The sequence below is a fragment of the Bubalus kerabau genome, chromosome 20 (genome assembly GCF_029407905.1).
Source record: "Bubalus kerabau isolate K-KA32 ecotype Philippines breed swamp buffalo chromosome 20, PCC_UOA_SB_1v2, whole genome shotgun sequence".
Lineage (NCBI taxonomy): Eukaryota > Metazoa > Chordata > Mammalia > Artiodactyla > Bovidae > Bubalus > Bubalus kerabau.
In genome coordinates, this window is record NC_073643.1 from 18,147,769 (window position 1) to 18,169,345 (window position 21,577).

Sequence of the window (21,577 nt, forward strand, 5' to 3'; positions counted from 1 at the left end):
ATCCAACACAGAATTTGTATCTAGGCTAGATAATTCTTAAAACTCAGCAATAATAAATAGATCCAATTAGAATATGGGCAAAGGACATGAACAGGTATTTTACCAAAGTATAGATTGGCAAGTGAAAAGATACTCAACATCATTAGCCACTAGGGAATTGCAAGATAAAAATCTGTACAGCTATCAGAAGAGCTTTTAAATATTTTAATGCCAAATGCTGGCAAGGATGCAAAGGAACTGAATCTATTACATTGCCAGGAATGAGAAATAGTACAGCCACCATGGGGAATAATTTGGCAGTTTCTTATAAAACCAAACATGAATTTACCATATGACCCAGTATTTGCAGTCCGAGCATTCATCTCAAAAAAATGAAAACTCCTGTTACACACACACACACAAGCCTGTATGTGATTGTTAAAAGCAGTTTTACTAGTAAGAGTAATTTGTAATAACTCATCAAATATCCTTCAACAGGTGGTTAAAAGAAACTGCAATATATCTATACCATGGAATACTTATTACTCTGCAGTAAAATTGAATGACCTATTGATATCTGCAGTGACTCAAGTGTATTCCAAGAGAAATATGCTGAGTGAAAAAATCCAATCTCAAAAGGTCGTATACTGTATGGTCACATTTATATAATACTCTAAAATAACAAAAAAGTATACGGATGAAAGAAACCAGATTAGTGGTTGCCAGAGGTTGGGGATGGAGGGACAGAGCGACAGAAGAGGGAGGGGTTGCCTTTAGAGAGGTCTTGGTGTTGGAAACATTGTGTATCTGAATTGTGATGGTGGTTCCACAAATCTACAAGTGATAAAATAACAAGTACACACACACATTGTACCAATGTCAGTTTCCTGATTTTTATCTTAAATTATAATTATGTAAGATGTACCCATTGGTGGAAACTAGTTGAAGGTTATTATTATCTTTGCAATTCCTGTGAACCTGTAACTTCATACTAAAAAGCAAATCCAAACAGCCATACCAAATACAGTGTGTGAAACTGACTTGGAAAAACAATTAATGAAGTCTATATTTTAGGACAGTTGGAAATTTGAAAATGACTGATAACAGATGATATTAGGGAATTTTTGTTAATTTTCCTACCTGTAATGACAGTATTGTTAGTGTCAAGATTCTTATTAAAGGATACATATAGAAGTATTTGGAATGAGTATTTTGATGTTTACAACTTTAAAAATATGCTTTTCAGTATGCATAGAGAGAGAAGGCAAACGTTGTTTAGTTACTCAGTAATGTCTGACTCTTGTGACTTCATGGGCTATGGAGACCTACCTGGATCCTTTGTCCGTGGAATTCTCTAGGCAACAATACTAGAGCGGATTGCTATTTCCTTCTCCAGGGGATATTTTGGACTCAAGATCTGATCCTGTCCCCTGCAGTGGCAGGCAGATTCTTTACTACTAAGCCACCAGGAAAGTCCAACGCAAAGAGAGTGGAGTGTTATTTGTTGAGTACAGGCATTCACTGTACCATTCTCTGTACGTTTGATATTTCCAAAATAAAACATTTGGGTCAAAATGATCAGGGCCTTCTACAGATGGATACTCTGTAGCTTCAGGCTCCCAGCTGCGCGCCTCACTTCAGTGCTCTTGCCAGGCATAGGAATGCCCCTTGCCCTGAGGTTCAGGGTCCCTAGTCCACCTGCACTCTTCCTCTAAGCTTGTTCTTCCATCCCTGATCCGTAGCGAAATTGGACACCCAACGAGAAGACAGTACCTCCGAGATTCCTAGAGAGGCTGGTCTGGCGACTTGGGGAGCCGGAAGCCCATCCCCAGGCACTTCCTGTCCGGTCATTGTTCTCGTGCCGGTAGGCGCCGGGGTCCAGGCCACCCGCCTTCTCGCCTTCTGCTTCAGAGCTCGCGAACTCCGGCCGTGCTTCTGCTCCGCGCACGGTGAGCGGGGGTGGCGTGGCCTGGGCGCGAACGTCGGGGGCGCGGGAGGGTCCATTCCAGGGGTATGCCCCCGTCGTCCTCCCTTCAGGGATCCCAACACTGTCTGTCTGTCCCGGGGCGGCTCCGCGCCCCGCCACTTCGGAAATCCGCTGTTGCCTACCTACCGGGGGCCTAGCCCCGGGGTAGGTTGGACACGAACCGCCCCAGGGGCCCGGCTTATACCAGGATCTGGGCTGTGTGGCGTCTGGAGGTGGAGGAGATGGGTTATCACGATTGGAAATAGGGAAAGGACATTGAAAGAAAGCCCATGATAGGAGACTGTGCTGTCTAGGGCTGGAGGCCAGTTAGAATATCAGCAGTCTGATATCAATGCCCAAAGTAGGCAATCTTGTGTATACACGGGTGAAACGAGTATTAAGGACCTTCCTCTCTGATAAAATTCAACTAGTCATGGAAAGAATTCTCCAGAATTAAGATTTGTTGCAGGACTGAAATATTGCACTACTCAAGAGATGCAGTGTATGGAATAAGTTGCCAGTAAGTTAAAGCAGAATAAAGTATATGATCACTTCAGTAGTAGCAAAAGAGAACTTAATGAAATTTAGCACTTTTCTCCTAATAAGACATCTAAAAGGAAATAGGAAAATTTCAGTTTCTCCATAATCAGCTATAATGGTAGATTAATACTCACAGATTAAGAACAAAAAAATCTGTTGGCTTGGCTGTGATACTGGGGAACTGTTAGTTCATGGTGATATGATTTGTTTCAGTCCTTTTAGAAAGCAGTTTGACAATATATGTCACCTATAAAATCCTTTGGTTAGTAATCCCTCTATTCTAAAGGAATAATTCAGCAGCAGAAAAAACTATTTGCATGAAAAGAATCTTAAGAATTATGTTAAGAAAATAAACTGAAAACAAGGGTCTTTTACTAAAGCAGTGATTAATAAATAGGGGCTGGTTTAGTAAACTATAATATTATGGTGGTGGTGGTTTAGTCGCTAAGTCGTGTCCGACTCTTTGCGACCCCATTGACTGCAGCCCACCAGGCTCCTCTGTCCATGGGATTTTCCAGGCAAGAATACTGGAGTGGATTGCCATTTCCTTCTCCAGCAGATCTTCCCAACCCAGGAATCAAACCCAGGTCTCCTGCAGTGCAGACAGATTCTTTACCGACTGAGCTATGAGGGAAGTCCTATAATATTATAGGTATTATATAATGTATAGTATTTATATTGTTTTTAAATTACGTATATTATAATATTTAGAGTACCATGCCAGAAGGAGGTGGCGTTGTATGTACTTAACATTAAAACATCTACCATCTTAAGAGTGCTGTTTTGTCTCACAGTTGAAAGAAATAGAAAAATATAAAAATCAAAGGAAGAGGACCTTAAAACCACCTGTGATTACATCACCCAGAGATAACCTCTCCTAACATGTTGGTGTCTAGTGCTAAGTTGCTTAGCAGTAAGTCGTGTCCAACTCTTTACGACCCCATGGACTATAGCCCACCAGGCTCCTCTGTCCATGGGATTCTCCAGGCAAAAATACTGGAATGGATTGTTGTGCCCTTCTCCAGGGGATCTTCCTGACCCAGGGATTGAACCTGCATCTTTTATGTCTCCTGCATTGCCAGGCGGGTTCTTTACCACTAGTGCTACCTAGGAAGCACAGTTGGTGTCTAGACTGCCAGTCTTTTTCTTGAGAGTCTTTTGTTCATACTGTTGTTCTTGGTGCTTAAAACAAACAAAACAAAAAACTTTGTATTGTAATTACCCTTCTTAAAAAAAAAAAAACCCATGGTGATAATTGTGAAAATATGCATTCCCTAAATTAAAAAGTTCAAGTCATAATTGTCAGTATGGTTGGAAGTTTTCCCTCAAAATAAATATTTTAAATTCTTCAGGATACAGTGATTATCTCTCTGGAGATGAACAAGGGGTAATTTTTTTTAATCATTTTCTGTATTTTTTAAGTTTTTACAATTAAATTATATTAACTGTATAATCAGGGAAAATCAATAAACATTACATAAAAGTGTTTGTAATGTGATCATTATGGAGATAAATTGCTTATTTACAGTCCAACTCCTTCCATCCTGTTGAGGAATAGAGCAAGCCCTGTGCTGTAGTGGCTGCTGCCTGGACGCTGGTAACCTGTGGTCTTAGTGGCATCAAGGCAAACCTCTGCTCTACTAACAGTGTTTTCTGATTTCCCAGTAGATACTACTCATCATGTCCCTGGGAGGAAACTCAGGAAGAAGCTTTTGAAACTTAAAGATTAGATGGGGCTTGACTTCTGCTGGGCAACCCCCAGCCATAGGAATTCTGCTGAGCAGAGACGATGACCACAGAATTGAGAGAGGCTGTGGCCCTGGTTCACTGGGGCCCAGTGACAGTGAAAAAAGAGGAAGAAGAGGAGGAAGGCTTTGTGGGCCAGGCATCCAGCCAACAAGTGCACTCTGAAAACATCAAAGTCTGGGCTCCTGGGGAAGCTCCTCAGACATGCCTCCCTGTGTCAGAACAGGAGGAAAAGGTAAGCAGTGGTGGGGGAGGAGAGAGGGAGGATGGTCCTAAAGATTGCACATGATTTCAGGAGGGACCCTGTCCTTCCGCTTCCACACCTAGAGTCTTGTTTCCTGGTGAGGGCTCTGGCCTTTAGTCTTTTGCAATTTAATTGAAACATACTATTCTATTGACGTTGACATTCAGTACTTTCTATAAACCAGTGCTTCTCAAACTGTGCTACAGTTTGCAATTAGCTGGGGAGTTTTTTATGAAATCATGATACCTATGTCATATCTCATGTAAGTTAAATCAGAATCTCTGGGGAGGTGGGCCCCAGATCTCTGTATTAAAAAAAAAAAAAAGCTCTTCCAGTGAGTCCAGGCATGATTTGATAACTCTTACTTGTACTTCTCAAACTAATATGCGTAAGAATCACCAGGGGTTGGGGTCAGGGGATATGAGGTCTTGTCAAAATGCAGATTCTGATTCAGGAGATCTGGGGTATTGGTCAGAGACTCTGCAGTTTTCACATGCTCCCAGTGATGGTGATTCTGCTTGTCCACAGACCACAATTTGAGTCGTGAGGCTGTATGTTTTCAAACCTACACCTCACCACGACTAGCCGTATGAGGGCAGAGGTACCCCAAAGACTCTCTGTAATAATATGACCAGAACCTTGCTTCTTTGATTTTTAGGCTTTAGGAAGATCTACCCTGAAAAATCTCCCCATGTCTTGTCATGCACTCACTGACAAGTTAGGTTTGAGCAGTGAGATGAAATCAAAGTGATAGGGGAAAAGGTAGCAGACTTGCTTCTCTGCCTAACTCACCTTGGGGATTAGGGAAGACTCTCTGGCTTCTTTTTCCCTTTTTTTTAAATATTTGGTGTTTTTCTTTCTTCCTTTCTTTTTTTATGGCCTTGAAGAATAGGTGCTTATGTTCTCATCCTCAAAGTTATGATCATACCACCTTCCACCGACAGTCTCCTTATAAACCCACCTGTGCCTGCTTGTTTCTAGGGTCAGAACATGTTATGGGACATGGCTGTAGTCCTGAAACCAACACAAGAGGCACCTGCTGCTTCAGCCCCAGGCAGCTCTTCATTACCTGGGATTCTGGCCAAGAGCGAGCTACTGGACACTCATGGGAACATGGCCTGTCTAGGTGAGGTCAATTCTCTGATTCAGAATCTGACTGTTGAGGTTTCTCAAAATCTTTTCAGAGGCTGCTGGTGTGGTCTCTTAGCCTGAGCAACAGAGAGTACTGAGGTGTTGAAGGTGTCAGGGAGAGCTGGGCAGAGGAATACTGAAAGATGCCTTGCATTTGTCATAGGAAATGGCTTGTTTTGCACACAGTTTCAAGACACCACACCAGGCAAACACAGGTAAACTCCAAATTTAGTTTTTAAAAAAATAATTGTACATATTTATTTATTTTTGGATGTGCTGGGTCTTCTTGCTGCAAAGGCAGTGGCTTCTCTGTTGCAGATCACACTCTAGGGAGCGTAGGCTTTGATAGTTGTGTAGTTGTGGCGCACAGGCTTAGCTGGTCCTCAGCAAATGGGATCTTCCCAGATCAGGGGATCAAACATGTGTCACCTACTTGGCAGGCAGATTCTTTACCACTGAGCCACCAGGGAAGTTCTCCAAATTTAACTTTTGATCACATTTATTGTTCAGCAAATTTCATATCTATGCACACATGTAGACACATGTCCTCTCCCTATGCTTCGTGTTTGTTGTAGCTTGGTGAGCCTGCAAGAGAAGCTAACTAAGATAAGAAGGGTTACCTTTTGTGGTGGTTTTTTGAGGTGTTCCATTTTCATAGGTCTTTGTGGACTTTCTAGAGGATTTTGAACACTTGTGTCAGCCATGATGATGTCCAAAGTCAGTCATGATGGCTGACTTACCACCTGGTTCTCCAGGCTGGGACTCAGGATATACCTGGCTAGCAGTGGTGGAAGCTTGTGAAGTAGGGACATGTAACTGGGTCAAGTGTGTGGTCACCATAAGTCCTGTGTTGTGGAAGCAGTCCCTGCATGCCTGCCAAGGCCCCTCTGGCACTGACATGCTATGAGTCTGCCTGGCCAGGGCTGTGGCTGAATATTCTGAACCCTCTCTCCTCCCTAGCCTGTTCCTCAAGCATTTGCAAACCAAGTCCCTTTCTTAAACCAGTGTTTTGGGGAAGGTTAGGACGGCCACCTTTCATATTCCTGTGTCTTCTTTAATTCCCCAAACTCTCAGTAACTTCTGTTTCCCATCTTTGCCTTCTGTTCCAGTCCTTCTGGCACATTCCCCTTATATCACTTCTTTTCTGTTTCCCTGGTTTATCAGACATTCATGGTCTGAACTCCCAACAGCTGCACCCATCCACTAGGAATGGCCACTGTTTTCTATTTTTCTTTTTTTTGGCTGTGCTGGGTCTTTGTTGTAGCAAGTGGGCTGTGGGCTTTCACTAGTTGTGGTGCACCAGCTTCTCATTGTGGTGCAGGGGCTTTTCTTGTTGCAGAGTATGGGCTCAGTGGTTGCCTCAAGGGCTTCTCTACTTGCAGCATTCAGGCTCTCTAGTTGTAGTGTGCAGTCTTAATTGCCCTGTGGCATGTGAGATCTTAGTTTACCAACCAGGGATTGAACTTATGTCCTTTGCATTGGAAGACTGAGTCTTAACCACTGGACCACCAGGCAAGACCAGACAAGTATTTTCTTTCCCTGCTTTTCCCAGCCAGGACTCACCTTTCTGCCAGCAATTTCTGTTGTTACAGGTAATGGCGAGAACACTGACTTCTAGCCATTGAGAGGGGAATCCCAGTGTAGTTGCTGCCATATCTCTGAGAACTCTTTGACTTTGAGCAAGTCCATTCTTTTTCTGAACCTCCATTTTCTGAACTGGGGTCTGTTCATTCAGTAAATACAAGATTTGTTGAGGTCCTGCTTCCTGTGTGCCCAGCTGTGTAACAGGTGCTGGACATATAGCAGTGAGTGAAAACAGCCTTGCACTTTTTTAGCTCCCATACAAGTGAAGGGAAATACTTTCATCTTGATAATAAAATTGTATAGTATACATGAAAGTACTTTGGAAATTTTGATGTGAATGTCTGAGAGTTTTATTTACAGTTTGGTGTGTACTCATTAAAATTGAATTTATTAAGGTTTATACATTAAAATAAATTTTTTAAAAAATTTTTTAGCCATACCACACAGCGTGTGGGATCTTAGTTCCCTGACCAGGGATCAAACCCTTGCACCCTCCATTGGAAGTGCAGAGTATTAACCCCTGGACTGCCAGGGAAGTACTTAAAGTGTATATATTTAAAACAAGTTTTTAAACTTTTCAGTATAACTTGTTTTTATTTCCTTTGTACATCTGGAAACATTCAGAAGATGGGGCTTCCATGGTGGTTCACTGGTAAAGAATCCGTCTGCCAGTGCAGGAGACACAGGTTCGATCTCTGATCCAGAAAGATAACTATTGAGCCTGTGCTCTAGATCCCGGGAGCTGCAGCTACTGAGTCTGTGCACCCTAGAGCCCATGCTCCGAAATAAGACAAGCCATGGCAATGAGAAACCTGAGCATCACAACTGGAGAGTAGCCCCCACTCGCCACAACTAGAGAAAAGCCCAAACAGGAACGAAGACCCAGCACAGCCAAAAATAAATAAAAATATTTAAAAAAAAAAAAGGGCAAAAAATGGAGGGGGGGTATTCCCTGGTGGTCCAGTGGTTAGAACTCCCCACTTCCACTGCTGAAGGCCCAGGTTCGATCACTGGTCAAGGAACTAAGATCCCAAAAGCCATGTGATGTGGCCAAAAAACCAGGAAAGGAAGTGTGAAGAGGTAGTAGGGGAAAGAGGTAACAAGGAGAAAGTAAGATAAGAAGGAATAAGAGCAGTTTTAAACTACAGGGAGAAAAATGGAGTAGAGTTTTTTAAAAAATCAGAACAGTAGAAATAGATATAACCAAAAAAAGATTAGCTTTTCAGGGTTTTCTGTTGTTGTCAAAGTCGGGGCTTTGTTGTATCCAGGGCTCAGCCATTCTCTTTCTCTGACACTGCCCTTCCTGAGTGACTGTGCTGGAGTTTCATTACCATGGTTGCATTACCATGGTCTTAGCCAGCAACCAAACTGGACTGTCCCCTTGCCCAATATTGCTCTGTGCCTTAAACATCCCCATGCCACCCACTCCCTTCTTGGTTGGAGAGTTGCCCTGGTCTGTGCCAGTAGGGTGTCTGGATGCTCGATTCCCCTGTGCAGTTGCTCATGACCTGCAGCTTACAGCTGAATTCAATATACTTCCCCATCTTTATGAATTGACCATCCTATTCTTTTTCTAGATCATAAAAATCTGAAACTTACATTTTCTGTTTTTGTTTGTTTGTTTGTTTCAGGTGCTGAAACCAAAAATCCACAGTTATTGGTTCCAAAAATTGAAATATGTGATGAAGCAGAAAAATCCTTCATCGTTTCAGGAAGAATCCAGAAAGTTGACCCGCAAGGACCCAAGTTAGGAGAAGCCTGTGAAAATAGGAACATGTTAAAGAGGCAAAGAATAAAGAGGGAGCAGAAAGATTTTGGACAGGTGACAGTGAAGGACTGTCACCTCCCTGAAAACCTCAAAGAAGAGGAAGACCAGAAGTGTCCCAAATCTGAGGAGCGATACACCCTCAGTTCTGGCTCTGTTAAAAATCAGAAAAGCCAGCCTGGGCAGAAACCTTTTACATGTGGCGTGTGTGGGAAAGGCTTTAGCCAGAGCGCAAATCTCGTGGTGCATCAGCGAATCCACACTGGGGAGAAACCCTTTGAATGTCACCAGTGTGGGAAGGCCTTCATTCAGAGTGCAAACCTTGTTGTGCATCAGCGAATCCATACTGGACAGAAACCCTATGTTTGTTCAAAGTGTGGGAAAGCCTTCACCCAGAGTTCAAACCTGACTGTACATCAAAAAATCCACTCCTTAGAGAAAACCTTTAAGTGCAACGAATGTGAGAAAGCCTTCAGTTACAGCTCACAGCTTGCCCGGCACCAGAAAGTCCACATCACTGAAAAATGCTATGAATGTAACGAGTGTGGGAAAACGTTTACTCGGAGCTCCAACCTCATTGTTCACCAGAGAATCCATACCGGGGAGAAGCCATTCGCCTGTAATGACTGTGGCAAAGCCTTCACCCAGAGCGCCAATCTTATTGTGCATCAGCGAAGCCATACTGGGGAGAAGCCATATGAGTGCAAAGAGTGTGGAAAAGCCTTCAGTTGTTTTTCACACCTCATCGTGCACCAGAGAATTCATACCGCAGAGAAACCTTATGACTGCAGCGAGTGTGGGAAGGCCTTCAGTCAGCTCTCTTGCCTTATCGTGCACCAGAGAATTCATAGCGGGGACCTTCCATACGTGTGCAATGAATGTGGGAAGGCCTTCACGTGCAGCTCGTACCTGCTTATTCATCAGAGGATCCATAACGGGGAGAAGCCATACACATGCAATGAGTGTGGCAAGTCCTTCCGGCAGAGGTCGAGCCTCACGGTGCACCAGAGAACCCACACGGGGGAGAAGCCCTATGAGTGTGCCAAGTGCGGTGCAGCCTTCATCTCCAACTCGCACCTCATGCGCCACCACAGAACCCACCTCGTGGAAAGCACATAGAGGGCAAGGGAGACCTCCAGGTGCCGATCCAAACCTCCCGCTCCCCAAGTCGGATAGACACCTCTTGGCTGTTTCCTCCTCGGCAAAAATGAAGCCTGCCCTGTCCTACAAAGTTACGGTTTTGGACTTGCCTGGTGGTCCAGTGGGTAAGACTCAGCTTCCAATGCAGGGAGCACGGGTTTGATCCCTGGTTGGGGAAGTTCCATATGCTCTGCAGCCAAAAAAAAGAAAAAAAGCAACAGTTTTCAGGAGTGCAGCACAAAACACAAGGCAGACATTTCAGAGGCTAATTTAAAGAAAATGAAAACGAAGGCCTCAAGGCAAGGATTTTATGTTTAATAGTACTCCAAGTGATCATATTGTTTGAAGTGGGATGTGGCCTTCTTAGAAACGGGTCATACAGAGCTCCGTGATAAAGATCCTTCTGGGGAAAAGGATTTTTCACTTAATTTTGTTTTTGAAAACTCTGGTAATTTTCCTGGGCAACATGCAGGTTACTGGTGTGTCTGACTGATGGAATTCGGGAGCTTTGAACCTTGTGTTGTAGTATTTTGGGTTTAAGCAGTGACTCATGAAGGAAACCACTTGGGGTAGCAATTCACCAACAACTCTCACCTATGAACATGATAAGTTTTCCATTCCCTGGGTAATTTTTTTTTTTTAATTAAACAAAAAACTGTCTGCCATTCCTTAAATGGATGGAAGTAGGAAACTGTTGTTTCCCTCATGGTCTGCACCTCATGACAGTTGGAATGGTAAAGCTCTGGAGACTGCTAATGAGTCTCTTCTGATCATTTCCCAGCCTGCATGGCAGTCACTTGAGGATGGATGGAGACTGCACGGCAGAGCCACCAAGACTACTGGGCTGTGTTCCTTTGAGAAGATCAACAAGTCTTCTAATAACAACCCTGGTTACCATTGCATTCCATTTGAGTGAGACTGCTGCTAACAGACCCCTTCCCAGATAAGAGAAGTCACAGAATAAAGCTGGAGGCATGCCCGCTTTGTCTGTTCTCATTCCACCCAGGCCAGCCAGAGGGCTCAGTTTGGGTGTCATTGTCACTTTCTGAATGATCTGGTCATTAGAAGAAATATTGGAGCCCTTGTAATTCTGAGAGGACCCAAGAGGAAAATGAACAGAGAGGGAGGGGGCAGAGTGGAATTCCTAAGGTCTTAATTTGTTTTTTTTTAGAAATTCAGAGGTATTGGCATATGAAAACTTTTAGGAGGAGGAAGAAACTGGCTGAGGTAAGATACCTTTGTTACCATTTGAGCCTTTATTCCTGGAAAAACAATTTCTACAACTATGCAATAGGTAGAGTCATATAATAATATTGCCTTGTGTTTATACAGAACCTGATTCCTTGTGTACCTTCTTGTGTAGACTCATAATACCTGGCACTTACATCGTGTTTTCACAGAGATCATTACCTTAATCCCTGTTACACTGAAAGAGCTGTTTGTCCCCTTTACCTGAGAGAGGTCATTTAACCAAGACTAAGTAACAAGCCTGTGTTCAGACCCAGGTCCTAAATGCAGGTTCCCTTTGTTCTGCCATGTTCATTCTGTCTTACACATGTAACCCCACCTGAATCTGTGGGAGAGTCTGAGAAAGGGGTAGATAGTCTCATTTTTAGGTGAAGAAGCAGAGCTGACAGATTTGGGGGTGTGCCTTAGAGTGACCAGCAAAACAGCAAATTTAAGATAGGGTTTGAGTCTCTTCTCTTGATTCCTGGGTCTATCTCCATCCTACTCTCGGCATGCAAGCATTTATTGTAAATGTTATACCTGGTGAGAGCACTTGGGGGCAGCTCTTATGCGTAAGTCCATGCATTTATTGTCTCATTTCTACAGGACTAAAAATTAGTTACACAGCGTTCTGTAGTTTACAGAGTACTTTGCCATACAAAAGGCATACACAAAAAACTTATTAACTTCTTAACTTGTTTTCCCCTTTAATCAGTCTTTCATCAAAGTATGTATGACTTCTCTTCCATCAAGTCAGTGATGCCATCCAGCCATCTCTGGCTCATCTTTAGGCCTCAGTATTTTTTAAAACTTTGGAAGGGAGTGAACCACTGCAGGCAAGTAAAACCTGCAGGTCACAGATGTGTGTGATCAGAGGTGGAGGGGAACTCTAGTATAAGGCAGTGTTCTGCTTCAGCAGAAAAGGGCACTGACTACATCAGCTTCTGTGCCTCTAACGACCCTTGGCTGCTGAGACTCTGTGACCTGACTCACTGTATTTGTGTTTCAAGTGAATATACCAAATAATTTATTTGTATGAGTGAAACAAGTTCTATATAACATGCCTTTCTGTTCCCCATTCTACAAAGTGACTTTTTCCATTTTTGTTTGCATTTCATTTCCAAATCTGGGTTTCCACAAATCATACCCAGGTTCAGGACTCCTGATCCTACACAAATTACTTGAGCCTAGTAGGTTGCACCCCACTCCAGTACTCTTGTCTGGAAAATCCTATGGACAGAGGAACCTGGAAGGCTGCAGTCCATGGGGTTGCTGAGGGTTGAACACAACTGAGCAACTTCACTTTCACTTTTCACTTTCATGCATTGGAGAAGGAAATGGCAACCCGCTCCAGTGTTCTTGCCTGGAGAATCCCAGGGACGGGGAGCCTGGTGGGCTGCCGTCTATGGGGTCGCACAGAGTCGGACACGACCGAAGTGACTTAGCAGAGTTGGTTGCTAAACAGATCAGATCCTTCCCCACCTCATAACAACTTTCCCTCCCAATTCAATTCCAACCCTCAAAATAAATTACCATCTACTTTTTCCAGTAGGGTTTCTGGTAGGAGAGGAGTGACTACCCTTTGTTATGAAACGTGGCTTAGGTTGTCCTTTTCCTTGGGGTCATCGCCCTTCTTTTTTTTTTTTCATGCAAACTTAGATCTCCCACCAAAAATCGAATCCTCCCTGCAGTGGAAGCTCACAGTCTTAACCACTGCACCGCCAGGGAAGTCCCTTCATCTCCCTTCTTCCTAGGCTGGTCTTGCCAGAAGTAGATGGGAACTCTGAAGCCCCATTTTCTTAAGTTGCTGAGAACTATCAGTCTTTCAGCTCTCAGAGAGCTAGGCCTAATGACGAGCATTAAGGGTAGAATGCAGAAATCTGTTTTTACCCTTAAGTGAGACCAACAGATGTATGTTACATGGAGCAAAGGGATGCAAAAGTGAATCATGTACGGGTGCTTTGGGGGCCTGGGGGAGAGATTCCTCATCAGCATACATGCACATAAGCACACACAGCCCCCTCTCAAACACAATTAGCTGTGAATCCTCCAGGCTCAGGAAGCTAGCCCTTCCTCCATGCTGTGGGTCACCTCTCTAGGTGGCTGTCCTCCCACTTCTGTCACTTTCCCACCTTGTGCCTAACCTTTCTGGGGTCATGGTCCATTTGAGAATCTGGTGGAAGTTGTGGATCCTCTTTAGGAGAAACTCAGATTACACACTCAGTTTTGTGTTCATTTGTGGAGGCATATAAACTCCCAAAGGCCAATCCAAGAATCCTTTGGGGTCTCAAATCACACCTGGAGATGTACTATGTAATCACCCACACCTGCTACAGAATGGTAACTTTATTTTTTGGCTGTGTGTGACTTAGTGGGATCTTAGTTCCCTGACCAGGGATTGAACTCCAGCCCATGCAGTGAAAGTGCTGAATCCTAACCACTAGACTGCCAGAGAATTCCCAGTGACATTTTTCAAAATCAACATCAGACTATGGAATCTCTAGGGATGTTGCCCAGACACATAACCTTTTCAATCTTGCTCCTCCTGGATTCCCCCCTCCCCCCGTCAGCAAATGGTGGCATCATCCAACACCCAGACCGGAAACCCAGGAGCCATTTCTGGCTTCAAGTATATCAGGCATTGATGACAAAAATAGTTGTTATGCACTCTCTTTGTGGCAGACATGGTGCTAGGTCCTGGGGTACCAAACCAAGCAAGGCCTGCATTTCCCCCTTTTCATGTCTCTCACTGGAAAGCTGGATCCCTTAACATGTTTATTTACCAAGCTCTTTATCATCTCTTTCCAGCCTTTGGGTTTCGTTTCTCATGCACCTTTACTGCGGCCTGGAGGCAACTTGCTCTCGTGGTGCCTGTGATCTCTCATCACCACGCCCCACAGCCCCCTTCTGCTTTGCCTAATATTTGGTTTCTTTTAATATTTGGCTCAGGCCCATCTCTGGGAAACCTCTGACCTCCCCATGGCCAAGAAGTATATTTACAAGTGTAGAAGAACATGATACTTGTATCCAGAGTTTTACTTTGGGCTTTAAAGTGAAAAGCATCTGGATTCAAAATTGTGTGTATATTGTGCAGTTCTCATAAAATGTTGTTACATACACTGTATACTCTTTAAAAGTATATAGATAAAAGACATGAAGGAAATATTTAAAAAAAGTTACAAATGTTTAAGTGACTTTTTTGGAGCCATACAAATGGTAAATTCCAGAGCTTGGGCTCAAACCCAGGTCCTAGGGATAATGGAATTATAGGTGATTAAAATTTTTTAAAGTAATTTTCGTATTTTTTATAAGGAACAAAAATTTTATAATCAGGAAAAATATTTATTATAATCACAAACTTAGTTTTATTGTATTAACTATAAACAGTATCTCTAATTCTCCATTTGGTAGAATGTGGGATGTAGAATTTGGTAGAATGTGGGATGCTCGGTCTCCTCCCCTTGTCCACCTCTCTGCCTCTGAAAGTGTCAAGTCTGACAATTCTTAAATTCTGTTCTGTAACCATAGTCATTTATGCTTTGTTTATTGATTTGTTCTGAAAGTTGAAATAAACAGCATGAATGTTATTATGACTGTATACATGTTCACTGCAGATGTAAGTAATTTATTATGATTCTGTTTCCTTTTTGGAGCAGCATTTTGTTTTTATTGAAGTTTCTAGTGTCTTTCTTTTCCCCTTGTGCTGGTTGCTTTTAACACATCCTCCATTATTTCCAAATTCTCCATCCAATTAGACGTTCTTTGAGTCCCCCTTTCTCCTATATATATCCCTTCCAGAGACCTCCAGCCTCCTGTTGTAGTCTGTCCATGATATTTGTTTGTTTTTAATTAAAAAAAATTTTTTTGGCCACACTATGCAGCCCGTGGGATCTTAGCTCCCTGACCAGGGATCAAACCCATCCTCCATGCAGTGGAAATGCAGAGTCTTAACCACTGGACCACCAGGGAAGGCCCACTTGGTATTCGTTATGCCTACTGTCCAGTTGTTACTGGTACATAGCATCCTAAATTCCACATCTACCTTTTGTTTCCACTCTCGTTTGACAGCAGAGCATCAAGTCACTTACCAAAAAGAGTATGTGGAAGGCAAAAGAGTATGTTGGGTGCCTATGTATGTAAAACAACTTTTCCTGCCCTCACACTTGCTTGGTAGTTTGACTGGCTGTGAAATTCTAGGTTGAAAATTTACCCCCAGAGCTTGTAGGCATTGCTTCACTGACGTATAGCATCCGACATTGCTAATTAGATGCCTGATTGCAGTCTGATTCTTATTTCTTTGACAATCAATAGAACTCACATTTTTTTCAAGCTCTTAAAGTCTCCTGTTTATCCTTGATATACTCCATTCCCTAATGGACTCAGTGAAATTTTTCAATCTAGCGACTCAAGTGCTTCTAGGAAATTTTCTCATGTTATTTGTGACAGTTTTCCCTTTCCGTATATTTTTTTTTTCTATTTTCACTGTTTTTGCAATTCCTGTCAATCAAATGTAACTTCTGGATTGATCCTCAACTACTTACTATATTACTTTCATTTCCTTGTCTTAGATACCATTTTCTGGGAGAGTACCTTGATTATTTTTCAACCTTTCTAGTGGGTATTTTGGCAGTAATTAATTTGTAAGAGCCTTTTCTTGTTCTCACTTTGTTCCTTTTGTGTAGCATACTATTCTCATTTTACAGATGCCTCTTAAATCTGAGTATTCTAATTAGAAGGATTTTCCTTAAAGTCTCTTCTGTCACTGAATTGCCTCACCACCTTCATTCCCCTGCTCTGGGTCCTTTTTACTTTTTGTTTATCTTGTTGACTCTCTGGAGGATTTCCTCAAATATGTTGTGATTCTTACACACTTAGATATGAACATGCATATATTTGTGTGGTGTGGAGGCAGGTAGTAGGCTTGGCTCAGTAAAAGGCTTCCCTCTTGAGTGGTTGGTAGGAACAAGTTGTTTCCCTGAAGACTCTAAATGCCAGGATGCAGAGATCTTTTGGCAAAAAATCATCTCATGTTTTTGTCTGGGGTTTGGATAATGTAAGTGATTCTCTAGAGTGAGAGAGAAGGGGATCAAGTGTTACTGCAGGTTTTCAGTTTATGCTCTTATTTTTTTATTCTTAAATTTAATTTTTTTTTTTTTTTGCGGCACTGCACTGCATGCATGGATCTTAGTTCCCCAACCAGGGAGTGAACCCCCCCGCCCCCCTGCAGTGGAAGCTGGGATTCTTAGCCACTGGACCACCAGAGAAGACCCCTGATGCACTTATTTTTAGCCCTATTCCACCTTACCCTTCATTGCACCAGGGGTTTCCAAGTCCCAAGTCATCTGGAGTTTGGCAGGTAAACAGCTGCCTCCTTTCACTGCATTGCTCTCAACAAGTATTTCAAGTTGTCACCCCCTCCATCTAATTTTATTGTGGATGAAACCACCATTTTATCCATTTTCTATCCTCTAGAACTTTGTTTCCCTGTCCCATCATTGTTGTTCATATATTTTAAACCATTTTAACTCATTATTGTTTTATTGGAAGCTAAATGATTTAAAAAAGAATGTTGATAATCCTTTGATACAGTAGTACCACTTTTAGAAAACTAAAACTAATTATTTTGACAATGGTTTATATACTTGTCAGTGTTAATATTTTACAAAAAATGAAAACAGTCCAACTGACTAACAATAGTAGAATGATTATATGTGGTGGAATGTTCTGCAACCACTAAATATCATAATTTAAGGAATATTTAGTGATATGATAAAATATTTGCAATAATATTAAGTGAAACATGCAAAGTATAAAATTCAGTGGTATGTATAGACACTTCATTTTTCTTAAATATATTAATACATGCCTGGAAAAGATTGGAAGGAAATAAATACCTGAGGTATTAACAGTGGTTAAATTTTCCTGCTTTGTCTATATTTTCTACAGTGAGCCTAAATTACTTTCATGATCAGAAGGGAAAAATTAAGAAAAAGATCATGGCTTATTTGGAGTGATAAGATGTTCTTGTGGGGTGTGGAATGGGTAGTGGGGAACAACAGAATAAGAGTCAGGGGAAATACAGTGGTCAGTTACCAAGGACCTAATGCCAGGCGAGGGGATTCAGCTGGAGAATATATGTAACCCCAGTGTTTGTGACATGCAGTTAAAGCTATGGAGAGTGGAGGCTGGGCTGGTGAGGGGAGAAAGGACTCTGGAAACCATGCAGACCACTTCTGTCAGAGTCCAGGAGAGACCCTGGATTCTGACCCAGGCAGCAGCAGGGGCCAGAGGAGAAGAGACAGATGGAATCAGCAGGCCTTCGGGGCACGGAGGATCAATCCAGTCCTCCACACCCTGTGACACATGATCTCTGAGAACTGGGGCCTAGCCCAGACTCGAGAGGTCCTGGTTTCTGTGTGCCTCTCTGGGGCTGCCCTGTGTCACCCTGGGTGTGAGGAGGCAACCTGAGTCCTAGCGGGCTACTTGGCTACCCAGGTCCCTGTGCTGGGCCAATAGCAAGGTTGTAACTGCTGGCTGTTGGAGGGGTTTCCTGTGTGCTAGGCACTCTACTAAATGCCACATGTTTTTTTTAATCTCATTTAGACTTCACCTGAGGAGGGAAGTTCTCTTATTATCTATATTCTCTTTATTTATTTATTTATTTTTGAAGTAAGTTTTTATTGGAGCATGGTTGCTTTACAATGTTGTGTTAGTTTCTACTGTACAGCAAAATGAATCAGGTTGATATACATATGCCCCCACTTTTTTGGATTATCTACATTTTCATAGTCAGTAGTCACAGTCAGGATTAAGATAACTGAGGCTAAAGGACATTATCCCCTCGCCCAAGCTATCTGCTCAGTGTGCCTCCAAGAACTCCTCTCCTCATCTAAAAGTGCTTTATTTAATTGGAACAACAGTGCTTGCCTGTGGTAAGAAGTTCGGTGGTACAAGAACAGACAATAAAGAAGTTGTGTCCCTCCCAGCCCAGAGTACCCCAGTATGTGCATCACAGAGATAACTGTTGTCAATTTCTTGGGGATCCTCCCAGACATGCATTTATAGTCTTATATATTCCCCCACACACACGCGCACACACGAGCTTAGGATACTTTTTTTTTCTTAACTCAGTGTGTCTTGGAGATGGTTTGTTTGCCTGTAAGTTCTAATTCTTTTTCACTGCTGTGTGATATTCTGTTATATGGATGTACCGTGATTCATGGAGCAAGTGCCCTACTGGTGGTCATGTAGGTTCTTTTCTATCTTTTGCTTTTACAAACAATGCCATGATGAATATCCCAGCATACTGTCCTTTATCAGTTTATCCTGCAGACAAAGTTGTATGCATACAATTTTGTCTGCAGGATAAATTGATAAAGGGTATGTGCATTTGATACTTAGATAGAAATTGCAAAAGCAGTTCCCAGTATGTGTGAAAATGCCCACTTCCCTGAATCCTCTATGATACTATTGTTGTCTTTTCTGCTCTGATAAATGAAAAATGCTCTCATATTTTAGTTTGCATTCAGTTATGAGTGAGGGAGAAGGCAATGGCACCCCACTCCAGTGTTCTTGGCTGGAGAATCCCATGGACAGAGAAGCCTGGTAGGCTGCAGTCTATGGGGTTGCACAGAGTCGGACACGACTGAAGCGACGCAGCAGCAGCAGCAGCAGCATGAGTGAACCTGAAAATCATGTCTTGTGTTTAAAAGCCATGTGTATTTCTTTGTGTGTGTGAATTGCCTGTACATGTTCTTTAAGCTTTTTTTTTTTCTGTTGCGTTGTTGATCCTTTTAAGAATTTATTTCTAAAGTGAAAAGTGAAAGCGAAAGTCGCTCAGTCGAGTCCGACTCTTTGTGACCCCATAGACTATACAGTCCATGGAATTCTCCAGACCAGAATACTGGAGTGGGTAGTCTTTCCCTTCTCCAGGGGATCTTCCCAACCAGGGGATCAAACCCAGGTCTCCTGCACTGCAGGCGGTTCTTTACCAGCTGAGCCACAAGGAAAGCCCTAAGAATTTATTTCTACCAATTCTGTAGTAAAGAAATGACACTTCTCATCTGCCATATGTGCTGCAAGTATTTCCCCCAGTTTGCAGTCAGTCCCTTTACTGTGATCTTTGCTGTTTGGATATTTACCATTTATTGTCAGATCAAAGACTTGCCCTCTTCAAGATGCTTCATTCTCCCATGATTTCACCTAGTCCTTTGAGACAGGTTCATTGGAAATCCATTTTATAGCAGGGACCGAGTTGGGTCCTGGCCCCACAGCCGGCCGCTTTTCCCCGGGTTCCAGCAGGAGAAACCGAGCGGGAGAACCACAAAGATGGTGACCCAGCCTCGCTTCCTGGAGCTGCGGGGCAAGAGCCTATAGCCTGGCGCCTGAGGGTCCGGGATCTGGGTTGGACTGGCTGGCACCTGGGATACCCGGAGGTGAGGGTCTCACTGGGGAGGGGCAGTTGCAGAGGGAAGAGCGGGAAGGGGCGGGGTGAGCCAGGAGTGCAGAGGATGGAGGGGAAGGAGGGATCGGCAGTTTGGCCAAGGGAGGATCTGGCTATAGTCAGGCGCTGGGAGCGGGTGTGTTGGGAAGGAAAGGCGAGAAGAGTCTGCAGCCTGAGGTCAGCTACGGAGAGGAGGAGGCTGCCACCGGGGAGTGGCCGCTGTGCTGGGAGCTGGGGATGGGGCCAGGGCAGGCAGGAAAAGAATAGGTATGAGGGTGGGGAAGAGCAGAAAGAGGAGAAGGGAGCGGGGCGGCGGAAGGAATAGACAGGGTAGGAGGGTGAGGGGAATGGGTTGGAGAAGGAAGGGCTCGTACCAGCTCAAGGACAGCTTCCTCCAGACCCTGGGACTCCGGTCCTGCCGAGCTGACTTCTCTCGCCTGGGGCCGCTGGAAACAAGTCAGACGTGCCACTGTGGACAAGATTATTTTCCCAAAGTTCCTGAGAGTATGCTACTCTGGCCCTGCTGCTCACTTACCTCCAACCCAGGACAAATTCCTAACTTCTCTGAACTTAAATTCTCTCTTCCACTCAGGGTTAGGCGGTTGGGATGAAATGAGGCGATTGAAAGGGATTTGTAACCCTTTATTTAAAGGCTGCCTGGTTGCAGAAGCCTGCCATAGTCCTGTGGATGTTGTTGTTTAGTCGCTAAGTTGTGTTCAACTCTTGCAACTCCTGGGCTGTAGCCTTCCAGGCTCTTCTATCCATGGGATTTCCCAAGCAAGAATACTGGAGTGTGTTGCCATTTCCTTCTCCAGGGGATATTCCGGACCCAGGAAACAAACCGGAGTCTCCTGTGTTTCCTGCATTGGCAGGCAGGTTCTTTACCACTGAACCACCAGGTAAGCCCATTCCTGTGGATGGGTGTGGATGAGAGAAACCAACCCTAACTTGACTGGGAAAACATTTTTACTTTTACAGTTCAACATGGAGTACAGTGCCAGTTGACTCCCTCACGCATAGACGTCAATGGCAGGAGCTGCTGAGCCACTGTTCTTTTTTGACCCCTGGTGGTGGTGGTGAGCCCTCAACTGGGCAGACTGGGGCCAGCAACGCCCTTAGTCAGGCTCAGTCCTGCCTCTCGAGCTGGTCTGGATTTACCATCACCGCTGCTGGGAGTTACACCAAATCTACTTGAAGCTTGAGAGTAAGAAGCAGAGAGGTCTTGGCTGTTGAGAGGAAACAGGTCAGAGGGAGGAGATACGAAGTTATAACTCAGTTCCCAAAAGTTAGAGTCTGTTTAGATGCGAGTCCAAGGAACCATTATGCTGAGGAAGGAGCCAGCATTTATGGGCTGTCCCCGTTGCCTATAAGCAAAGGGAAGGGGAGAAGGTAAGGCCAGCATTAAAACAAAACAAAAACAAAACAAAACAAAAAACCTACTTATTTGGCTGCCATAGGTCTTAGTTGAGCACACAGGATCAGTTGCAGCATGTGGGATCTGGTTCCCTGACCAGGGATAGAACTTGGGTCTCCTGCAATGGGAGGACGGAGTCTTAGCCACTGGACCAGTAGGGAAGTGCCAGGAGTTATCCTATAGCAGATACAATGTATTACTCCCTTGCTGAGATGGCCCGTTCTGACACCCACCTAGTACTTTTTCCAACCCTAACGTCCCTATCTACAGTTTTCCCGAGGCATGCGGTGGTCACTGTATTCCGGGCAAAGCAGTCTTTTCATGGGACAAGCCCTCCACTGGGCTTGGAGGGAAACCGACGGGGATCGCCTTCTACGAGGGTGCTATCGAGAGGCTCC

General features: G+C 43.7%; 1 protein-coding gene and 1 long non-coding RNA gene across 4 annotated transcripts; one reads left to right on the forward strand and one right to left on the reverse strand.

The window, feature by feature from the left end:
• Positions 1-1,360: 1,360 nt before the first annotated feature.
• Positions 1,361-14,920, forward strand: ZNF35 (zinc finger protein 35). Of its 3 annotated transcripts, XR_008705860.1 has the most exons (5): positions 1,361-1,928; positions 4,154-4,466; positions 5,457-5,601; positions 8,822-11,322; positions 14,131-14,920. XR_008705860.1 is itself a non-coding variant. In XM_055556976.1 (4 exons), the coding sequence occupies exons 2-4, from the start codon at positions 4,275-4,277 to the stop codon at positions 10,072-10,074; spliced, it is 1,590 nt and encodes a 529-aa protein (XP_055412951.1). In that variant the 5' UTR covers positions 1,361-1,928; positions 4,151-4,274; the 3' UTR covers positions 10,075-14,920. The 3 variants fall into 3 exon arrangements, 2 of the variants coding, with proteins under 2 accessions (XP_055412951.1, XP_055412950.1); XM_055556976.1 differs by having other exon boundaries at positions 4,151-4,466; positions 8,822-14,920; XM_055556975.1 differs by having other exon boundaries at positions 8,822-14,920.
• Positions 14,921-20,396: 5,476 nt separating this feature from the next.
• Positions 20,397-21,551, reverse strand: LOC129634748 (uncharacterized). The gene is made up of 3 exons (XR_008705864.1): positions 21,413-21,551; positions 21,206-21,297; positions 20,397-21,129 (listed from the first exon to the last, which is right to left on the reverse strand). It is a non-coding gene; the product is annotated as an uncharacterized LOC129634748 (long non-coding RNA).
• Between the last annotated feature and the right edge of the window lie 26 nt (positions 21,552-21,577).

Excerpts from the sequence above, each read along its gene's own strand:
- ZNF35 (XM_055556976.1), top strand. The coding sequence starts at position 4,275 with ATGACCACAGAATTGAGAGAGGCTGTGGCCCTGGTTCACTGGGGCCCA. Across the intron at positions 4,467-5,456 it reads TGTCAGAACAGGAGGAAAAG|GGTCAGAACATGTTATGGGA; the intron begins GTAAGCAGTGGT and ends GCTTGTTTCTAG. Across the intron at positions 5,602-8,821 it reads TGGGAACATGGCCTGTCTAG|GTGCTGAAACCAAAAATCCA; the intron begins GTGAGGTCAATT and ends TGTTTGTTTCAG.